Source organism: Carcharhinus amblyrhynchos, chromosome 22, assembly GCF_965287045.1.
Source record: "Carcharhinus amblyrhynchos chromosome 22, sCarAmb.v2.hapA, whole genome shotgun sequence".
In the NCBI taxonomy this organism is placed as follows: Eukaryota; Metazoa; Chordata; class Chondrichthyes; order Carcharhiniformes; family Carcharhinidae; genus Carcharhinus; species Carcharhinus amblyrhynchos.
In genome coordinates, this window is record NC_137345.1 from 41,297,847 (window position 1) to 41,318,925 (window position 21,079).

General features: G+C 45.4%; 1 protein-coding gene across 2 annotated transcripts in view; it reads left to right on the top strand.

Moving 5' to 3' along the window:
* The window catches only part of LOC145356895 (ras association domain-containing protein 8-like), a 48,516-nt gene that overhangs the window by 12,961 nt on the left and 14,476 nt on the right, over positions 1-21,079 (top strand). For both annotated transcript variants that reach the window (XM_080209878.1, XM_080209877.1), the window contains exon 3: positions 16,962-17,088. In XM_080209878.1, the coding sequence (XP_080066004.1) occupies positions 16,962-17,088 (127 nt within the window). The remainder of the gene's footprint in view (positions 1-16,961; positions 17,089-21,079) is intronic.

The window sequence follows — 21,079 nt, forward strand, 5'->3', positions numbered from 1 at the left end:
GTGGAACCCCACTGGTTACAGGTCGCCAACCTGGAAAAGAACCCCTTATTCCCACTCACTGTTTCCTGCCCATTATTCAATTCTCTATCCATGCCAATATATTACCTTCAACACCATGGACTCTTATGACTTAACCTTTTGTGAGGTACTTTGTTGAACACCAAATACTTCACATCTACTGGTTCCCCTCTATCTACTCTGGTTGCGACTTCCTCAAAAATCTATAAGAAATTAGTCAGACGTGATTTCCCTTTCAAGAAGCTATGCTAACTCTGTTTGTTTAGATTCGGATTTTGCAAATGTGCTGCTATTACTTCCTTCATAACTGATTCCAACATTTTTCCAACAATAGATGTTAGGCCTCCTTCTGTGCCAGAACTATTCTATGATTCTGTGCTTTTGAAGTTTGTTTCTTAAATTGTACTCCTGAAATGTTTGGATCTACTTTTCAGACAATGCCTCCTTCTCCTAGACTCGCTAACCGGTGGACTTATCTCTTTTTTTCCCTATCTGCTCATCTTATTATTGCCAATATACTACATACACCCTCCCCACCCCCACCCCGCACTTGTCCTCCCCCCTCCTTGTTTGGAGCTCTCCTCCATTCTTTTAATTTTATTCATTCGTGGGGCATGGTTGTCTCTGGCTGGTCAGCTTTTGTTGCCCTTTCCTAGTTGCCCTTGAGAAGGTGGTGGTGAGCCATCTTCTTGATCTACTGCAGTCCGTGTGCTGTGGGTTGATGCACAATGCCATTAGGGAGGGAGTTCTAGGATTCTGGCCCAGCAGTTACGAAGGAATGGCAATGTATTTCCAAGTCAGGGTGATGAGTGACTTGGAGGGGAACTTGCAGAGGGTGGCGTTCCCATGTATCTGCTGCCCTTGTCCTTCTAGACGGAAGTAGTCGCGAGTTTGGAAGGTGCTGCCTAAGGATCTTTGCTGAAGCTTATTTAAATTCTCCAGTGGAAGTGGGGTTCCTCAGGTGTCTTCCCTTTTGCTATTATTCAGATGTGAGCCTAGAAAGTAAGTGTTGACAGGTTACTGGTTCTGAAGGTCAGAGGTTATTGGCTGCTCCAATCTCAAAAGTCACATCATATCCCAAGGAAATTTAAACCCCTTTTGAGTCAACATTTGGTCCATTGTGCACTCAAATTTAGAAACCAGTAGCGGAACCTTCCCCCCCCCCCGCCAAATTATAGTGTCCTAACGGGGAGGGAGAGAGGTTGGGAGGGGGTGCCTAATTGCACCAGTGGAGCCAACTGCAGAGTGCTCAGGTGCCATTGCGCAGGGTGCTCTGATCTCCTACTGATTGGGAGACCTCCTTCGACCCCACGTGCATGGAATCGGACCCCACCTCTCCCTTCATCGGTGGCATTGTTGTCTTCCCCCCACCCCCAACAGGAACACAGGTCACCAGCATTGGGGCACCAGGACCCTCAATACCCCCCCCATCAGGACCCTCCCTCCACATGCCCACCTTGCATGCACCTCCCCCTGCAAACCCTTCCCCTTGCATAATCCCCCTGCAGGACCCGCTTGCATCCCCCTTTTGCATAAGCCCCCGTCATTTTGCATACTCCCATCATAACCCCACTGCCAATTAGGCCCCCCCCCCCCCCCCCGGCACTACCCAGGCACACTTATGCCCAGCCAGGCACTGCCAAGGTGCCAGGTGGGCACTGCCAGGTGGGCACTGCCCAATGGGCACTGCCTTGCCATGCCCCCAACTACCAACTGCTCTAATGCCCTCTGATTGCCCCAATGTGGACATGGTGTCTGGTCTCAGCTACTGCAGAGCAGTAGTCATTCTTACCAGCATGATGTCATGTTGGTGAGGGCGGAAGTAACGGTGAGGGCGGAATCTGCTGTTCCGAACCAGGTAACTCTTTTTGTCTGGGTGCAAAACTGTTCTCACCAGCAAAACAGGGCCAGGAGAATCGCAAACTGACTTGTGCCCAGTGTGAGTCGGATCTTTTCCCTCACTCGCTATCTTCCTGGCTTGCTATACTGATCGACTGATGCAGCAAGCCAGTAAAATCGCACCCCAGATGTTACATGTCAACACTCTTATAAATACTAAACCGTTGTATGAGAAGGAAAATGAAAGTCTGGTGTTTTCTCACCTCAGGAACTACCTTCCAAATGGTCTCAAGAATTTCATTTACCCTCATTCACGATTTACATACTCCTTCCCAAAGGGAATATGTGAGCTACGTCCCAGAAATAAGGCCAGTTCAGCATAGTGTTAATCTCACTGGGCTCGTAATCCAGAGGCCCAGAATAAATGACCTAACACCCATGAGTTCAAATCCCTCCAAGGCATTAGCTGGCTAAATCTAGAATAAAAAGCTAGCATTCATGTTGATGGGCAAGTGACTAAAAGCCTCTCTGCTTCATTCCTGTTCTTTAGGGAAGGGAATCTACTGCCGTTATCTGGTCTGTCTCTTGACCCCTCACAATGTGCTTGACTCTGAGCTGCCCTCTGAAGTGGTTTGATGTGCAAAAAGGACTAGGAAATAAATCATGGCCTTGTGTAAATAAATAAATCAAAGAGTTCCTCCAGCTGGTAGAATGTGAGCAATGCTGTAGGTCAAATGTATTGAAGTTGATTTATTGGACCAACAGCCAACGTCATGAGCTGTATGCACTAGGAATAGGCCCCAGCATTAACCTCCGCTCAGTGCTGAGATTAGTTTATCTACACTGGGGTGTAGATAAGTAGTTAAAGTTTATTTATTAGTGTCACAAGCAGGCTTACATTAACACTGCAATGAAGTTACTGTGAAAATCCCCTAGTCACCACACTCCGGAGCCTGTTCAGGTACACAGAGGGAGAATTTAGCATGGCCAACGCACCTAACCAGCACATTTTTTGGACTGTGGGAAGAAACTAGAGCACCTGGAGGAAGCCCACGCAGACACGGGGAGAACGTGCAGACTCCACACAACCAGTGACCCAAGCCAGGAATCGAATCCTGGTCCATGGTGCTGTGAGGCAGTAGTGCTAACCATTGTGCCACCCATGCCAGTGCTAGGTGTTGGGGAAGTGGACTTGTGTCCCCATGGGGGAACTGATAACCCCTTTGTGATCACCAAATAAAACTACCTGGTGGGATTTCCTTGTAGATTGATTGGAAACTTAAACATGATGGCTGCTTTCTGTGGGTGTCTCTGACTGACCAGACAAGGGTCACTCAATTTTTAGCATGCAGTGTTTTGTCAATCTTGATCAGTCTTCTATTCTGGGCCACTTTGGGGAGTTGTGAATGAAAGTCCAAAGATTCGTGGAGAACATTCTTCCTGAGGTGAAGTGAAGGAATTGGACTGCCAGTATACAGCCACTATAGAAAGGATATTATTAAACTAGAAAGAGTGCACAAGAGATTTACTAGGGTGCTACTGGGACTTAATGGTTCGAGTTATAAGGAGAGGCTGGATATACTGGGACTTTTTCCTTGGAGCGCAGGAGGCGTAGGGGGTGATCTTATAGAGGTGTATAAAATAATGAGGGCACAGATCAGCTAGATAGTCCACATTCTTTTCCCAAAGGTAGGAGAGTCTAAAACTAGAGGTTTAACGCAACAGGAGAGAGATACAGAAGTGTCCAGAGGGGCAATTTTTTCACACTGAGGGTGGTGAGTGTCTGGAGCAAGCTGCCAGAGGTAGTTATAGAGGCAGGTATAATTTTTTCTTTAAAAAAGCATGTAGACAGTTGATGGGTAAGGTGGGTATAGAGGGATATGTGCCAAACGTGAGCAATTGGGATTAGCTTCATGGTAAAAATTGGGTGACATGGACAACTTAGGCTGAAGGGCCTGTCTCCATGCTGTAAACCTCTATGACTCTATCACTGTGTGATTATTGTTCAGGGAGCTAATTCACAAATCTTTACCATCTTTAAGTGTCTTCAAAGCAGACATCAGCTTTCCATGAGTACACTCTCTCTACACATGCTCTCTATACTGGAACACAACCCACATTCCTGAGCTCAATATTCTTCAATACGTGTTGTGAGAGCCAAGGCTTACCCGTGACCTAGTACACGCGATGGTACTCAGAAGCTTCTCAACTGTTTGTCAAGCTAAGATAAATTTATCGCCAAAGTTTGAGCAAGGTACTGCTGGAAATCTGAAACGAAGATGGAAAATGCTGGAGATACTCAGCAAGTCTGGCAGCATCTGTGGAGAGAGAAACGGGAAGAGTTCTGATGAAGGGTCTTCAAAGAGAGATGTCGGGCTGGATTTTACCGCGGGCTTTGGGACCATCACAGAGTGAGCGCTGAGCCCTAATTGGCCAACTCCAGGCCTACCATCCAATTGAAGAGGTTGCTGGAATTTTCCAGCAACCCCCCACCCCCACCTTGGGCTAGCGAGCCATCAAAATCTCTGTCCACATCGGCCGGACTGGAAAATCATGCCGGCGTAAAGCATTGGAAAATCCTGAATGGTGAGTGGGATGAGATGCTGCTGAACCAATCAGCACTGAAGCTTCAGCATCAGGAGAGGTGGACACCACTGAGGCAGGTGGTGACTTTGAAGGTACCTCCAATATGGAGGTGCCCATGGACAGGTCAGTACAAATTAAAATTCCGGAAGGGGAAAGCTGTGTTGTTTGTTGGGAGATGTCTACTGGAGCTCCAGCGATGGTCTCCCCTCTTTGCCCTCCCTTCTTTGCACCACTGGTTCTGATGGCGTCCAGTGTAGAAGGAGGCCATTCAGCCCATTGAGCTTGTACCAACAACAACCCCACCCTAACCCCGTAACCCCATGTATTTACCCTAGCTAGCCCCTCTAAGCAGTCATTTACCATGGCCAATCAACCTAACCTGCACATATTTTGGATTGTGGGAGGAAACCAGAGCACCCGGAGGAAACCCACGCAGACACGGGGAGAATGTACAAACTCTAACCAGACAGTCAGCTGAGGCTGGAATTGAGCCCAAGTCCCTGGTTTTGAGGCGTTAGTTTCTGAGTGGATCCGGCCCTCTTTGCTTTCTAAAAAAAAACACTGATGCCATTCCAAAAACGGGAGTGGAAAATCTCCCCCTTTAGGATCTCTGAGGGACCAGGCTGCAGGTGAGTGAGGGTGGGGTGGGATGGAGGAGGCAGGATCAGCAGCTAGGACAGGCAGCAGGATGAGGCCCTGAAGCGAGCATTAATTGGGAACAGCGATCAGTTAATCGGCTTTTGGTGATATTGATTGCGGGATAAATATTGGCCAGGACAGACGGGAGAAAGAATTCCTTGCTTCCTGAAGAACGTGTACCTTTAACATTGATTTGTGCTGGCAGGTGTGGTGTCAGTTTGACATCTCAGCCAGAGATTTGTGGCTTAGAAAATCAAGTGCAGCCATACTGGAGCACGGGGATGGGGGATACGGTTTGAGGCTTCCTTGAGGGAACTGCCCAGGCATAATTCCCAAGATAGCAGCGACAGTAGAGTGTGAGCTTACCCAGCGGTGAAGTGGTTGAAAATCGGCTGTTGGTGTGGAAGTAAGGTTACAACAATTTTGAAAATTAAGGTTCCATTAATTGTCAAAAAAAAACTCAGTCAACAAATGGAAAATGATTATTACCAAAAAGTGCCTTCAGTCAGGCCTTCAGCAAGGCCAACACTGCTGGATAAGCGACTATATCTAAAACCATGTTCCATAAACACTGCATTCCAGGTCAGGACAGCAGGATGAGAACAAAGAACAAATTACCATGGTGATTACCAAATAGCAAGATGTGGGGATATATTATGCTAATGAAGGATTGATTTCCTATTGGATAAGAAAGGGCAAAAGACTACGTTATGATTGGTGGATATGTATAGTCAATGAAAGATGTGAAAAATCTCTTGTTCCTGATTTGCTGTAATTGATTGTAATCCTGAGCTGTTTCTCTGTAACCTCAGAACTGCTCTGGCTATTCTATATTGGCTGTAGAGAGTTCTCTTTGTGCACAAGTAATTAAACACCTTGCATTAGATGCATGGTGTCCAGCAGTGTCTGTGTAAGGAGTCGACTGAGTGCCTTTAGATTGCTGTTACCCAAGAGAACAATAACACTAGCTGACTGTGGCCTTCATTGAAGAGAATGAGGTGGAGATGCCAGTATCAGACTGGGGTGGGCACAGTGAGAAGTCTCACAACACCAGGTTAAAGTCCAACAGGTTTATTTGGAATCATAAGCTTTCGGAGCACTCACCTGATGAAGGAGCAGCGCTCCGAAGGCTCGTGATTCCAAATAAACCTGTTGGACTTCAACCTGGTGTTGTGAGACTTCTTATTAAGAGAATGAGGACAACTAATTTGGAAATTAGTGGGAGCTGGCAGAAAAGTGGGAGATTTTGCCACCATGGGGGGCACGGCTGGTGACTGGATGGGGCTGGAGTTTGGACAGAGGGGCACTTAGCAAAGCAGTGGTGCCACACATCCTTTGAATGTGGGGTCAGGATGCGCATTTTTTTCTCTTCTCTACTCCAGTTATATATATTTAAAAACTAACCATAATTGGTTAAGGCCCAACAGGCAGTCCTGAAAGTAGGCCGGATTTTCCTCAGACTACTCTGCTTTGCCTCAGGGAGCTTCAAATTCACCAAAACAACCCAAAATCTCAAACATGTTAAGATTATTCACAGTCTTGGAATTAAGCATTGAAATAGTAACGTGCCACACTTACTGTATTAACGTGAAATTCTGGTGTACTCGATTCTAAAGCGTTTAGAACTTAAGGGGATGGCGAATCTATTAATTAAACAGTGTGGCCTGGTGGCACAGTGGTTAGTACTGCTGTCTCACAGCGCCAGGGTTCGATTCCAACCTTGGGTGACTGTACAGAATCTGCACATTCTTCCCGTGTCTGTGTGGGTTTCCTCTGGGTGCTCCAGTTTCCTCCCATACTCCAAAGATATGCTGGTTAGGTTGATTGCCCATGCTGAAGTGCCCCTTAGTGTCAGGGGGACTAGCAGGGTAAATAAATGGTGTTGCGAGGAGAAGGCCTGGGTGGAATTGTTGGAGTCCAGACTCGATGGGCTGAATGGCTTCTTCCTACACTGTAGGGAGTCTATGAAAGATGTTCAGTGTGATGTTGTTTAAAGATTCTCATCATTCTTTCTATGTTCCAATGTGTATGCTTATGTTTTACATTCATTACAACGGAAGATTTAGAAAGAAAGTTTTGCATTCATATAGCGCCTTTCATCCCCTCAGAGCAACGCAAAGCACTTTGCAGTTACTTTTTAAATTTTGGCAATGCGCCTCCCAATTTGTGGCCAGTAAAGTCTCGCAAGTAGCAATGGGATAATGACCAGATAATCTAATTTAGTGATATTGGTTGAAGGATTGATCTAAATACTGAGGACAACTCCCCTGTGCCTCTTTGAAATAGCTATTTGGGGTTTTATAGAAACATAGAATCCCTACAGTGCAGAGGGAGGCTAATCAGCCCACTCAGTCTGCACTGACTGTCCTTCACAGTATCTTACCCAGGCCCGGTGCCCACTCTACCCTGGTAACCCCGTTCATTTATCATGGTCTGACATGCACAACTTTCAGACTATGGGAAGTAACCGGAGCACTCGGAGGAAACCCACGCAGGCATGGGGAGAATGTGCAAACTCCACACAGTCACTGGGAATTGAACCCAGGTCCCTGCCACTGTGAAGGTAGCAGTGCTAACCACTGTGCCACCTAGAGCGTGTGGCAGATTGTGGAACATCTCACCCTGAATTTAATCCGGTTTGTTCCCACTGGCAGAGAAAGGTTTAAATCGGGGATATCATGGTGTTGCTTTTCACCTGCTCCTTTTCCACAATAAATAGCTGCAATTTTTATAAATGCAATGGATGTTCACCCCAGACTAATTCCTAGGATGGTGTGTGTGTCGTGTGAGGAAAGATTGAGGAGACTGTGTTTGTATCCTCTAGAATTTAAATCAATGAGAGGTGATCTCATTGAAACGTACAATATTCTTCAGGGGCCAGGCAGGATAGAAAGAGTGTTTCACCAGGCAGGGGGTGCGGGTGGCCTTCTAGAACAATCCGACCATGGGACACAGCTTCAGAAAAAGGGGTAGGCTATTTAGGACTGAAATGCAAAGGAACTTCTTAGAGGGTACTTAGGAATCTTGGGAATTCTCTGCCCCAGAGAGCTATTTAAAGCTTATTTATTAGTGTCACAATTAGGCTTAAATTAACATTGCAATGAAGTTACTGTGAAAATGCCCCGGCTGCCACACTCCGGCGCCTGTTCGGGTACACTGAGCGAGAATTTAACATGGCCAATGTATCTAAACTGGCATGTCTTTTGGAGTGTGGGAGGAAAGTGGAGGACCCGGAGGAAACCCATGCAGACACGGGGACAATGTGCAGACTCCACCAGGTCACCAGGAATTGAACCCGGGTCCCTGGCACTGAGAGGCAGCAGTGCTAACCACTGTGCCACTATGGAGTTATTGGGGAGAATTTTCCCCTCCCACCCATGACGGGAGTCGTAGTGGGCGAAGGCGGATCACACAAAGATCCGTTGGCCTCAGGCAGAATTTTCCAGTTTTGGGGCGAGCAAGGTCGGAAAATCCCTGCCCATTGGGTCTGCTCCGGATAGAGATCAAATGGATTTCCAGTTCCTAATGACATCATGGAACATGGAGATACAGCCATGATCGAGTTGATGAATGGAGTTGGCTCAAGGGACTGAATGGCCTTATTCCTATTCCTGTGCTCCAACACTCTAGATGTTAGTTTGCTTTCAGTTGCTAGTGCTGTAGTTTGAACGTGTAGTTTGTTGGTTAATCTGCGCTGTATACTTGGGCACATGATCTCGGTTGGCAGAAGCGAGGGAATGCTGTGAAACTCTGCTTCAACTGAAACATTGAACAGCAACCTATCTGCTCATCCAGGCAGATTTAAAAGATCGCACTGTACTATTCGTGGAAGATCTGGGACAATATTCCAGGTTTTCCAGCCAGCAGTTCCCCTGAGACCAAAAACAATGCCCTGGGGGGTGAATTTTCCATGGAAATCAGAGTGGGCGAGGGCAGACCATGGAAAGGTCCGTTGACCTTGGGCAGGTTTTTCCAGTTTCGGGGCGAGCGAGGCTGGAAAATCCCCTCCCTAGTCTCTGAGCTAATTTGTGCACAGTTAGGATCCTGGTGGGCACAAATTGACTGCACTTTTTGCCTACATAAAACAATCTCTCCACATCAGATATAACCCATGGGGCTGGGAGTTATTGGGGAGGTTCTGAAACTGCGCTAAGTTGCTATATAAATGTAATTTCTTTCTTCATGGCAAAAAAAATGTAACTATGATCTCATTTGACTTTCACAATGGGGGCCAGGTCGGGGTAGAAATTGCAAAATTACAAGTTCATCTCCTTCTCAGTAATGCTAAAACTCAGCCATCCTCCCTCATTAGGGAGCTTTAGCAGATGCATTTTCTTGTAGGCGCCTCTAACTCGTCTGAAAATACGGTAATAATCAGCCACCCATTGCCTCCTATAAGTACCACCCAATTTCAGGATAAATGGATTGGCAGTGACCTCTTCTACACACAGCCTTCCAGAACAAAGCACCACATTAACGGTTCCTGCCATTTTACAAGGAGCCCCAACAACAGCCCTATAATTACCACAAGAAATTAGACACTTTAAGTATCCTTTTTTTTTGGTATCCTAGCAGGTGAAACTTAACCTTAAGGCACTGCAGATGAGATGCATGGTTTACAAAGGAGATTAACGGACTCTGTTGATTAGGTCAGTGGTGTTGGATTCTCAGGTGCTCATTACTCTAATGGTCCCTATTCATGGATGTATGCGTTGTCATTTAGGCCATTTTAACATTCAGTTAAATGATAATGTAATCAGCCTGTTATTGTGTTCATTATGAGTGCTTACTCGGCAAATGCTGATGAGGCTTCACTTTGAATTAAGGTAAACCCATATCAACCTCCTTGTCTCCTTCTACGTTCCATTTTAATCAGGGTACCTCTGAATTCTCCTACCTAGATGTTCCAAAGATACCATTCCATGCAGCCTTGCTACTTTTACTCTGTCTCTGTTGTGTTCAATTGAACAACAACAACCTGCATTTATAAAGCATCTGTAATCTAACAAAACTCGCTAGATTTATCAGTTCAGCATAATCGGATGGAAATTAACACCAAGCTTATTACAGAGATGTTAGAACAAGAGGCCACCAAGGGATGACATGGTGGCACATTGGTTAGCGCTGCTGCCTCACAGCACCAAGGGACTCAGGTTCAATTCCAGCTTTGGGTCACTGTCTGTGTGGAGCTTGCACATTCTCCTTTGTCTGTGTGGGTTTCCTCTGGTTGCCATGGTAAATTGACCAGAGTGTCAGGGGGATGAGCAGGGTAAATATGTGGGGTTATAGGAATTGTGGTTGGTGCAGACTCAATGGGCTGAATGGCCTCTTTTTGCACTGTAGATACTCTATGTATTTGAAGGTGGGAATTAGGAGAGGGAGTTAGGCTATACAACCCCTCAAGCCTCCTCCATCAATCAATATGATCATAGCTCAACTTCAATCTAAACTTCACTTCCTGCCTGATCCCCGTATTCCTTGAGACATCAAAAATCTGCCTTTCTCAGCCTTAAATGAATTAAATGGTGGCACATTTGCAACCTTCTGACAAAAAGAATTTTAAAGATTTACTGCTCTTTTAGTGAATCGATTTTCTCAGTTCTAATTGGCTGACCTCACATACCCAGCCATCCCTTCAGTGTTGTAGATTCTCCCGTCAGCGGAAGCAGCTTCTCCGTGTCTACCCTTTCCATCAGAGCTCATATGTTTCAATGAAACCCCCTCTCATTTTTCTAAGCTCCAGAGAGTTGAGGCCCAATTTCCACAGCTTTTCATCACAGGACAATCTCCTTATCCCAGGAACCAATCTAGCGAACTTTAACTGTACCACCTCCGAGGCTGGTATATCCTTCCTTAAAGATGCAAATCAAAACTGCACACAGTACTCCAGGTGTGGTCTGACCAAAGCCCTGTACAATTGTAACAAGACCCCCTTGTGCTCCAATCCTTTTGTAATACAGACCATCATGCCATTTACCTTCATAACTGCTTGATGTCCTCACATGCTAACTTTCCATGTTCCTTGTACGAAGACACACAAATCTCTGTAAGTATCAGCATTTAAAAATATCACGCCTTTCACAACAAAGTGAATAGGTTCATACTTGCCCACATTGTGTTCCCTCTACTACCCTGCTGCCACTCACTTAACCTGTCTGTAATTCCTATGTGGGCTCTTTGTGTCCTCCTGACAGCTCATATTCTGAACTAACTTTGTATCATCGACAGCCTTGGATGCATCAAGCCCAGAATCTCTGCCTGAATTTTCTCAGAGAGGGTCTCCAACTCAGCCAAAATGACACTGGAGACCCAATTCCAGAATTTCCGACTCTATACTTGCCACAAATTGGGGTGGATTATATTTCCCATATCTATGGTTCATGGGGGCATCTGCATATGTAAAAGTACCTTCAAACAGATCCAATTTTTAAAACTGGGATGCCAAAAACACAACCTGTGTGCTCTAGGACCTCTCAGGAGAACGTCTAAAGCTGTGAGAGTTTATTAGAAGAAAGGCTACCCTTTTGGATAGGTCCACAGACACCTTTGGAAGGTATAAGGTGTCATCTGGGACAGATCAAGTGCTTTTCAGAATCATTAAAAATAGATACGGATGTGCATAAAATATGGATTAACTCATTGGAACTGTCAAGCTGATTGGAACTGTCAAACTGTCAAGAGAACTGTCAAGTTGTCAAGGGAGTTGTCAAGCTGATTGGAACTGTCAAGCTGATTGGAGCTGTCAAGGGAACTGTCAAGCTGATTGGAGCTGTCAAGCTGTCAAGGGTGCTGTCAGACTCTGTTAAGGTTCCGTATAGTATGGACTTTCAATCAATATGTTATTTTTTGAAAGCCACAAAAGGCTACGAAAATGGTTGTCTGCCGACCACCTGACATCTCTTGTGGATTGACACACTCCCCTGTATTAATAGGGAAAGAATGAATTTTCCAGACTGATATTGACTCAATGCCTTTCCCTGAAGCTAATTCAAAAGGGTAATTTCTAGTTGAATAGGTCATTCAAATACACAGACACAGTTCATAGAATCATAGAACCCCTGCAGTGCAGAAGGAGGGCATTTGGCCCATCAAGCCTGCACTGACCACAATCCCACCCAGGCCCTATCCCCATAACCCCATGTGTTTATCCTAGCTAGCCCCCCAATACTAAGGGATGATTTAGCATGGCCAATCCACCTAACCAGCACGTCTTTGGACTTGTCATCACACGGGATATATAATTGACTTAGACACCCATCCCTTTTTTGGAAAAGGCCTTTGGACTTGTAAGCGGTCAGGTGGTGAGACAGCCGTGCTGTTGCCTGCTTGTAAAACAGCAAGAAAGTGTTCGCAGAGAGATCCCAACAGAGATCCATTGAACCAGCTGCATGTCAACTCAGCAGCCAAGGTAATAAATGGTGAAAGAAGGAGTCTCCTCAACCTGTTCCAACGTCACATGAGAACAACCTCCTAGATATTGGATTGCAGCTTACTGAAAATTCTCTGCGCTACAACACCTTCCCTTCAACTATGGCCTTAATTCATCTAAAAAACAGCAGGTTTGCCCAGAAAAAGAGACTTAGACAACCATACATTGTACTTGTATTTACTTTCCCTTGTCTGTATCTAACCTTTGTGTGGGTGACAGTGCAGGTAAGTAGAATGAATGAGATGTAACATTTAAACCTTTGGGTTAAGTGTGTGATAACTGATCTTGCTTATTTTTAAATTCACAGAAAGCTTGCTGCTCTAATTATTTGTTGGACAATTGCTTTGAGGTATTAAAACACACACTCCTTGCATGCAAAACACAGTGAACACAGGCAGTAATGAAGCACATACATTCTGTGTGTGATAAATTGGGTGCTGCAGTGCAGGATAAAATCCATCGTAAACAACCCAAATCTGACTTTAAAGGAATTGGAAGTGAAAAGGAAAAGCAACATAAAACCAATATTGTAGAAACAAGGAACAGAAGGGATTACAGCAATAAACTATGTGAGTTCTAGCTCTAGACAATAAGATGGTTACTTTTGATGTGAAAGCAAGAGCAGGCTTAAATAGGGCAAAAGAATAGTAGTCCTAAACAGCTAAGCAGATGGAACTCAATAAAACATCAAGACTTGAGATATTAAAGATGCTGTCCATGCATCTCAGCCTCACTATAGTACAGGTTGAAGTTTCAGAAACAGCTTCCTTAGCCAAAATTCACCTGGAAGAACAGAGGCTACTGTTCAGGCAAAACAGAGAAAATCCCAGGAGAGAGAAAAAAAAACTGGAAAGAGAATTACAGGCACAGGGAGATAGCAAACTGGGAAAGATTGCAGCCATTGGGAAGAATCTGATTTTACCCAGTGCTAATCAAACTATTCTTGGCTGAGGATCAGATGTGGATTTTGTGAAATATTCGCAATTGGTCACCAAGTTTGAAGAGGGTGACGTGGAAATTTACAGCCTTTGAGATACTGGCAGCTAAATTACTATGGCTGGCAGGGTTTTGGACACAAGGTCAGCTGATAGGAAAGACCCACGGGAGTTCCATTCTGCCTGCTGACAGCTGTAACATTCACGATCAGATCAAGGCAGCTATTTACATACCTGTGAGCTTGTGAAGAAGCGAACTACCCGGGGACTGCATGCCAATACCTATTTAATTATTTGTCAAGATATGACAAAAGGAGGGGATGTGAAGTTATACGAATGAAGTAATGGCATGATGGGAAAATTGGTCAAATATTTGGTACAAAATAAGGAAAGCTGACCAAGCTATTCCAAAATGCCTGACCTCTGTAAGACCTGATAAGGCTGACTCCGCATAACCTAGGGCTGTATGAGTGAGACAAGATAAGGTCAGGGATGAAAGAGTCTCCAACCTTCTTCTGTCCTATCAAAGGACAAGATAAAAGTATGACTGATGAAACAAAGAGTTCTAGGAGGTCATCAGGCTGTACCATGATTTATGACATTGCTTATGATGCTACTACTGATCGAATTCCTGAATAAGCTCTGATCATACAAACTGATAATGATTATGTATAAATACTGAACTGATTCTTTATGTAAGTGCAGATTTGAGAAGGAATTAGCAAGGGGCAATGACTGCTCTCCAAACTCGAGTTACTGCCAATACTGCATGCAGTCTTTCGTAAATAAAGGCTAGTTATTTTGTCGGAATTACTTCTGTTGAGTTTTACTGTCACAGTCAAGAAACAGGAAAATTTCCACTTCAACATTTATTAGTCAAAGTAAAAAACAGAAAATTTTGAAAATACTCTGCAGGTCTGATGGTATCAGTGGAGAGAGAAAAAGAGTTAATAGGGAATTTCCCCTGACAAGGGGAGGCAGATTTGTGCAACTGTGGGGGAGTTCAATTCTCTGAAATTAATATGATGTCAGGATCCTTTCTTTTGGGAGTGGAATGAGTGTAGCTACGGGGTAAGTTGAGCTGAGATGTGCCATGCAGGAGAATCTTGGGAAAGTCAATGTTTGGGGCTTGACATCTGAATGAGTTATACCACTGACTTGTCTCATCTTCCTGAACTCCTGAATCCTCGTGGCGCACTGGATCAGGTTGGAGAGACCACACGGCTGTGCTGAAGTCCTCAGCCATTTTCATCCTCAGGGAGGCAGTGGCATAGTGGTATTGTCACTGAACTAGCAACCCAGAGACCTAGGGTAATGTTTGGTGACTTGGGTTCAAATCCCACCAGAGCAGGTAGTGAAATTTGAATTCAATACAAAATCTGGAATTAAGAATCTACTGATGACCATGAAATGATGTTGTTAAAAACCTATCTGGTTCACTGACTTCCTTAAGGGAAGGAAATCTGGTCTGGCTTACATGGGACTCCAGATCTGTAGCAATGTAATTGACTCTTAAATACCCTCAGGGATGGGCAATAAATGCTGGCCTAATCATGAATAAATAAGAAAAACCTTTTCGGTTGGAGAGGTTGTTCATTTAGAGTCATGGAAACAGACCCTTCGGCCCAACTTGTCCATGCCACTCTTTTTTTTAAACCCCTAAGCTAGGCCCAATTGCCCGCATTTGGCCCATATCCCTCTATATCCGTTTTACCCATGTAACTATCTAAATGCATTTTAAAAGACAAAATTGTACCCGCCTCTACTACTGCCTCTGGCAGCTTGTTCCAGACACTCACCACTCTCTGTGTGAAAGAGTTGCCACTCTGGTCCCTTTTGTATCTCTCCCCTGTCACCTTAAACCTGTGTCCTCTGGTTTTAAACTCCCCTATCTTTGGGAAAAGATATTGACTATCTAGCTGACCTATGCCCCTCATTATTTTATAGACTTCCTCCCATCCTTTGGAGAGCTCAGTGCATGCCAACCCCTAGGATCCTATAGCAGGTCATCCCGGGAAGAGCCAGATTTTCCCAGTGGAGATGGGAATCAGAAGGCGGGTTCTTTTCTGAGTAACAATTCACCCCAATTGGGGAGCTGGAGGTTTTTGTAATTTTCTTGGAGGAATTAGTCTGGGATAAAATTTGCAGTGGCCAATCAGTGGAGCAGAATTGTATCAGTCAAACAGCCAGCAGCAGCTACATTGCTAATATCTATATGGAAACATTAAAGTTAAATTCTCCCACGTTTTGGAGGGCAGTAGGAGGGTGAGCGGACAGGTTAGGCTGGTAATATGGTCTCCAAATTTAGTGAATGTTTATATAATGTAGAGCTCTCTGCCCTGCTAAGCCCTTTTGAACTGAAGCCTCTCATATTAGTTTACATCTGACTCTGTCACCGCCATCGACAAGTGGGTCTGCACCAGGCAGCTGCTGCAAGTTGCCCGCCTTTGTGAGAATTACAGAAGTGAAGATCGTCTTCTAATGAGCTCATTAACTCTTGTAATTGGCCTCATGATTGACACGGGCAACTTGGTAGGCTTGTCCTCTCCCCAGTCTTGAGGGAAATTGTTGGCATCAGAAGTGCAGGAAGCAGAGTAACACATTGGCCATTGGTACAATCCCATGGTCCTTCTCCTCTGTTCCAGCCTGATTAAACCAGTGAAAATTCAGACCCTGGGCAGCAACCTTACCTGAGCATGGAGCAAATCCATTTGTGCTGCTGGACAAGAGCAATGTCAGATCTATTGCCTTTGGATGGCCATTCACAACATGCCTCACAAGTCTGAGTTCCACAAGCCCTCCCAGGAAGCAGACCTGAGCACCTGAACCAAGCTGCGAAGAATAGAATCAGGCCCATTCATCTCTGTGATGTAGGGATCAACTGGCATGAAGAAGCAAAGTAACACAGGAATAGAAATAGGCCATTCAGCCCCTCAAGCCTGGTGTGCACCTTTCAGTTAGGTCAAAGCTGACCTGTATCTCAGCTCCATATGCCACCTTTGTTACCCATCCTCTGACATCCTCACTGCACAAAACATCTTTCTCAATCTTGAAAGTTCTGGCTGTCCCCCAACATCCACTGACTTTTGGGGAAAGAGTTTTGCATTTCACCATCCTTTCGGTGCAACATTGCTCCTCGATCTCCCTCCTGAATAGCCTGTCTTTAATGTTAAGATTGTGTTCTATTGATCGTGACTCTCCCACCAGAGGAAATAGATTCCCAGCATCTGCCATATCAAATCCCTGTAATATTATAAATCGATTATTCTTCTAAACCCAAGGGAATACAAACCACGTTTATATGATCCATCTTCATAGTTTAAATGTTTGAATGCCAGTGTTTTCTTGAGGAGTGTAGTATTCAATTGTTTGTTTGTGTGATTTTTTGCTTATTTTTCTGAGTTTATCCAATCAAGCACAGTGAGCATTAATAGTAAACAGACTCACATAATCTAGCACACAGACAGTTGAGATCGCCTTAATATAAAGGACTTATTTTTCCCCCTTCCCCACAGAGGAAACGCTGTGAGCAGGAAGAACTGACTAGAGAACTACGACAGGCAAACCTCCTGCAGTTCATTCAGCAAACAGGGACAAAGGTCAGCATCCTTCCAGCACAGGAGGGACCGGCTGAGGCTATGGGTGAGTAACTACACATTACTGCTGGCCACTGGCACTCTGCTCTTTCTCTGCAATCCGATTCCCACAAAGAAATGGATTGAACCAAAGAGAATCATCCCCAAAACACTGGTTATAAACCTAGTAATTAACACTAAAGTTTATTTATTAGCGTCACAACTAGTCTTATGTTAATACTGCAATGAAGTCATTGTGAAAATCCCCTAGTCGCCGCACTCTCCAGCACCTGTTCAGATACACTGAGGGAGAATTTAGCATGGCCAGTGCACCTAACCAGCACGTCTTTCAGGCTGTGGGAGGAAACCGGAGCGCCTGGAGGAAACCCACGCCAACATGGGGAGAATGTGCCGTCTCCACACAAACAGTAACCCAAGCCGGGAATCGAACCTGGGTCTCTGGTGCTGTGAGGCAGCAGTGCTAACCACTGTGCTACCGTGCCACCTGGCCAATAAACCAGTGGCCCAAATTAAAGGGAAATGGAAATCCCATTGTACATTCTGGATTGTTAACTCTCTGTTGGCTCAAGTCAACGTTTCAACTGACGGTCAAATGTGAAGAAGCTACAGCAGTGCCTCAGGTAGAGAGAGGCAGCATCTTCCATCTATTTACAAAAAGCTGGTAACTGTCGACCCTTAGAGATGGTGACATCAGCTTGTCATGAAGGTGTGAAAAGGCATTTGCTGCATTTTAATAAAGCGAGCATGCTGGGTATGAGGAACATTGCGATTACTGAGTGACTTGGCTTCTGTTGAGTTGTAAGCTGTCTAGTTTTTATTTTGACCAGGTCCCTTGTATTCTGAGCAAGAGTTCTACTTCTGTTTTTGATGTGAAGTGAACAACAAATGTCTGGTTGGCGGAGGAGGAAAGGTAGGGGGGTGGGGTATGTCATTCCGCCCCACTCCCACTGACCCCCCACCCCCACTTCTCCTCCGGCCTTTACTGTTCCTTATTTATACTTTTATTTGACATTCAGGCTTTCAAATTAGTGATCAAAGATTGGCTAGCTCTGGACACTTGTTGGGACTCCAATGGGGATGACTCCCACCAGCACAGAGAAGAGGAGCAGGTCCTGGGGGTGAGGGACTTGCCGCTAGATAAGTGTTTATTGTGTTGGGGGCAGAGTCAGAGGATTGGCCATCACATAGGAAACAGAAGGGGAGATTCTCCAGGGTTGCCAGCCCCCTCTGGAATTCCTGATGGCCTGTCAAATCGGACATGAGGGACAAACCAGGATTCTGACCAGGTGTCCAACCCATTGCGAGTTTCCTGCTCGCCACACCCGACCAGATTCTCATCCAGAGCGGGCAAGAACCTGATCAGAACTAATTTAAATACGTTTGAATATGATGAGTGGGCTTGAACCCTGATTCCGTGGCCTCCTGGGATGGCTCTCCCCCCTCCTCTCGGCACCCAAGTGGGACGTCCCACGGGTGCCAATTAGTCCTGCTCCTGACAATCGGGGATTCAGAGGGAGGTGAATACAAGGAGGGAAGTATTGCTTTCAACTGTGCCCATGGGCTCCTCTGCTACTGCCAGGCTGCAGAGGAGGGACCCTCAGGGGACATGGGAGTTGGGCTGGGGAGTGGGGGAGGATTTGACCTTGGGATCCTGCCTCAGGGTGGGACTCTAATGCTGGACTTCTCCTTGTTGCTCTGGAAGCCAGGGAAATCACAGTATTTGGGCTCAGTGCTGTGAGGAGTGTAATAGACAAATGAAGGGAAAGCTATTCACCAAGGCCATAGCATGTGCTATCCAACTCCCTGTAACAACTCCCCAACTCTCTTCCTCTGCACCTCCTCAACCTCTGATATCCATCACCTCCAAGGACAAGGCAGCTGGTACATGGGAACATTATCAACAACAATATCTCGCATTGATATAGCACCTTTAAAGTAGCCAATTGTCCCAAAATGCTTCACAGGAGTATTATCAACTAAACTTTGACCTCCAAATACTCCCCCAAGTCACACATCGTCCTGACTTAGAAATAGATCTTTATCGCTGGGTCAATATTTTTGAACTCCCTGCTGGACATCACTTCATGGATTACAGTGGGTCAGGGGTAAAGCTCACCACCACCTTCCCAAGGCCAATGATGGATGGGTGATAAATTATGGTCTTGCCGGCAGCATCCCAAGAGGGAAAACAAACACAGCCACTAAATTGTGAAAGGCCATTCAGCCCATCTTAGTTCATTCATTCATTCTGCTCTCCCCACTGTTTCCATTGTGGAATCTCATTGCTGCTAAAATGATTCTTGAATTTTCACCTCTACCACACACAGACTCTCTGGGGTGAATTTTCCCACTCCACCAGCCAGGGGAATCGGAGCCGGTGAGGGAGAGACCGTGGAAAGGTCTGGCAGGATTTTCAGGTTTCGGGGCGAGCGCAGCTGGAAATTCCTGGTCTCTGTGTGAAGAAGATAATGGCCCTAATTTATGTTTTGAAACTTTTCAGCCAATTGAGGATATCCATATTCTTTGTATTGAAGTGATTAATTCTGCTTCAGATTCCTTTGTTTGAAGAGGGCATATTCTTCACATCTTCTTTTGTGAATACTTTGAGAAAGTTGTCATTCAGAATATTAAATAACTTCTCTTCATCCTCTTCCAAGTCCATTCGCTACTTTTATGATTTTCACCATTCATTTTATTGCCTGAAGTACTGACAAAAATTCTTACTGTTACATTTCACATCTTCCCCTAACATATCCTTATAGAACTTTTTCTTTCACTTTGAGAAGTCCTTTCATGTATTTTCAAGTATATGCCAGCTCTCTGTAGAACAATCTAGTCAGTCTCTTTCCCATTTTATCCTCATAACCAGCACGGTGGCACAGTGGTTAGCATTGCTGCCTCACAGCGCCAGGGACCCGGATTAGATTCCCAGCTTGGGTTGCTGTCTATGTGGAGTTTGCACATTCTCCCTGTGTCTGTGTGGGTTTCCTCCCACATCCAAAGTGTGGGTTAAGTGGATTGGCTATGCTAAATTGTCCCTTAGTGTCAGGGGGAATTAAGGACATAACATAAGAACATAAGAAATAGGAGCAGGAGTAGGCCATCTAGCCCTTCGAGCCTGCCCCACCATTTAATAAGATCATGGCTGATCTGTCGTGTCTCAGTTCCACATTCCCGCCCTCTCCCCATAACCCTTAATCCCCTCGCTTATCAAAAACCCATCAACCCGCGTCTTAAAAATATTTAGCGAGGCAGCCTCCACCACTTCAACGGGCAGAGAATTCCAGAGATTCACCACCCTTTGAGTGAAGAAGTTCCTCCTCAACTCCGTTCTAAACCGCCCCCCCTTTATCTTGAGGCTGTGACCTCTAGTCCTACTGTCCTTTCTGAGCAGGAAGAGCCTCTATCCTATCCATCCCATTCATCATCTTATACGTCTCAATGAGATCTCCCCTCATTCTTCTAAACTCTAACGAGTACAAGCCTAGTTTATTCAGCCTCTCCTCATAGCTCAACCCCCTCAACTCCGGTATCAGCCTAGTAAACCTCCTCTGCACTCCCTCCAAGGCCAAAATATCCTTGCGTAAGTACGGCGACCAAAACTGCACACAGTACTCCAGCTGCGGCCTCACCAATGCCCTATACAGCCGCAGCAAGATCTCCCTACTTTTATATTCAATCCCCCTTCGCTATGAAGGCCAGCATCCCATTCGCCTTCCTGACCACCTGCTGCACCTGCAGGCTGGGTTTTTGCGACTCATGCACAAGGACCCCGAGGTCCCTCTGCACCGTCGCCTGCTGCAGTTTTTCGCCCCGTAAGTAATAGTCCTTCCTACCATTATTCCTACCAAAGTGGACCACCTCGCACTTGCCAACATTAAATTCCATTTGCCATTTCCTGGCCCATTCGCCCAGCCTATCTAGATCCTTCTGCAGACTCTCCACACCCTCCGCGCAATTTGCCGTTCCACCAATCTTGGTGTCATCAGCAAATTTCGACACCAGTTCCCTCCTCCAGATCATCTATATAAATGGTA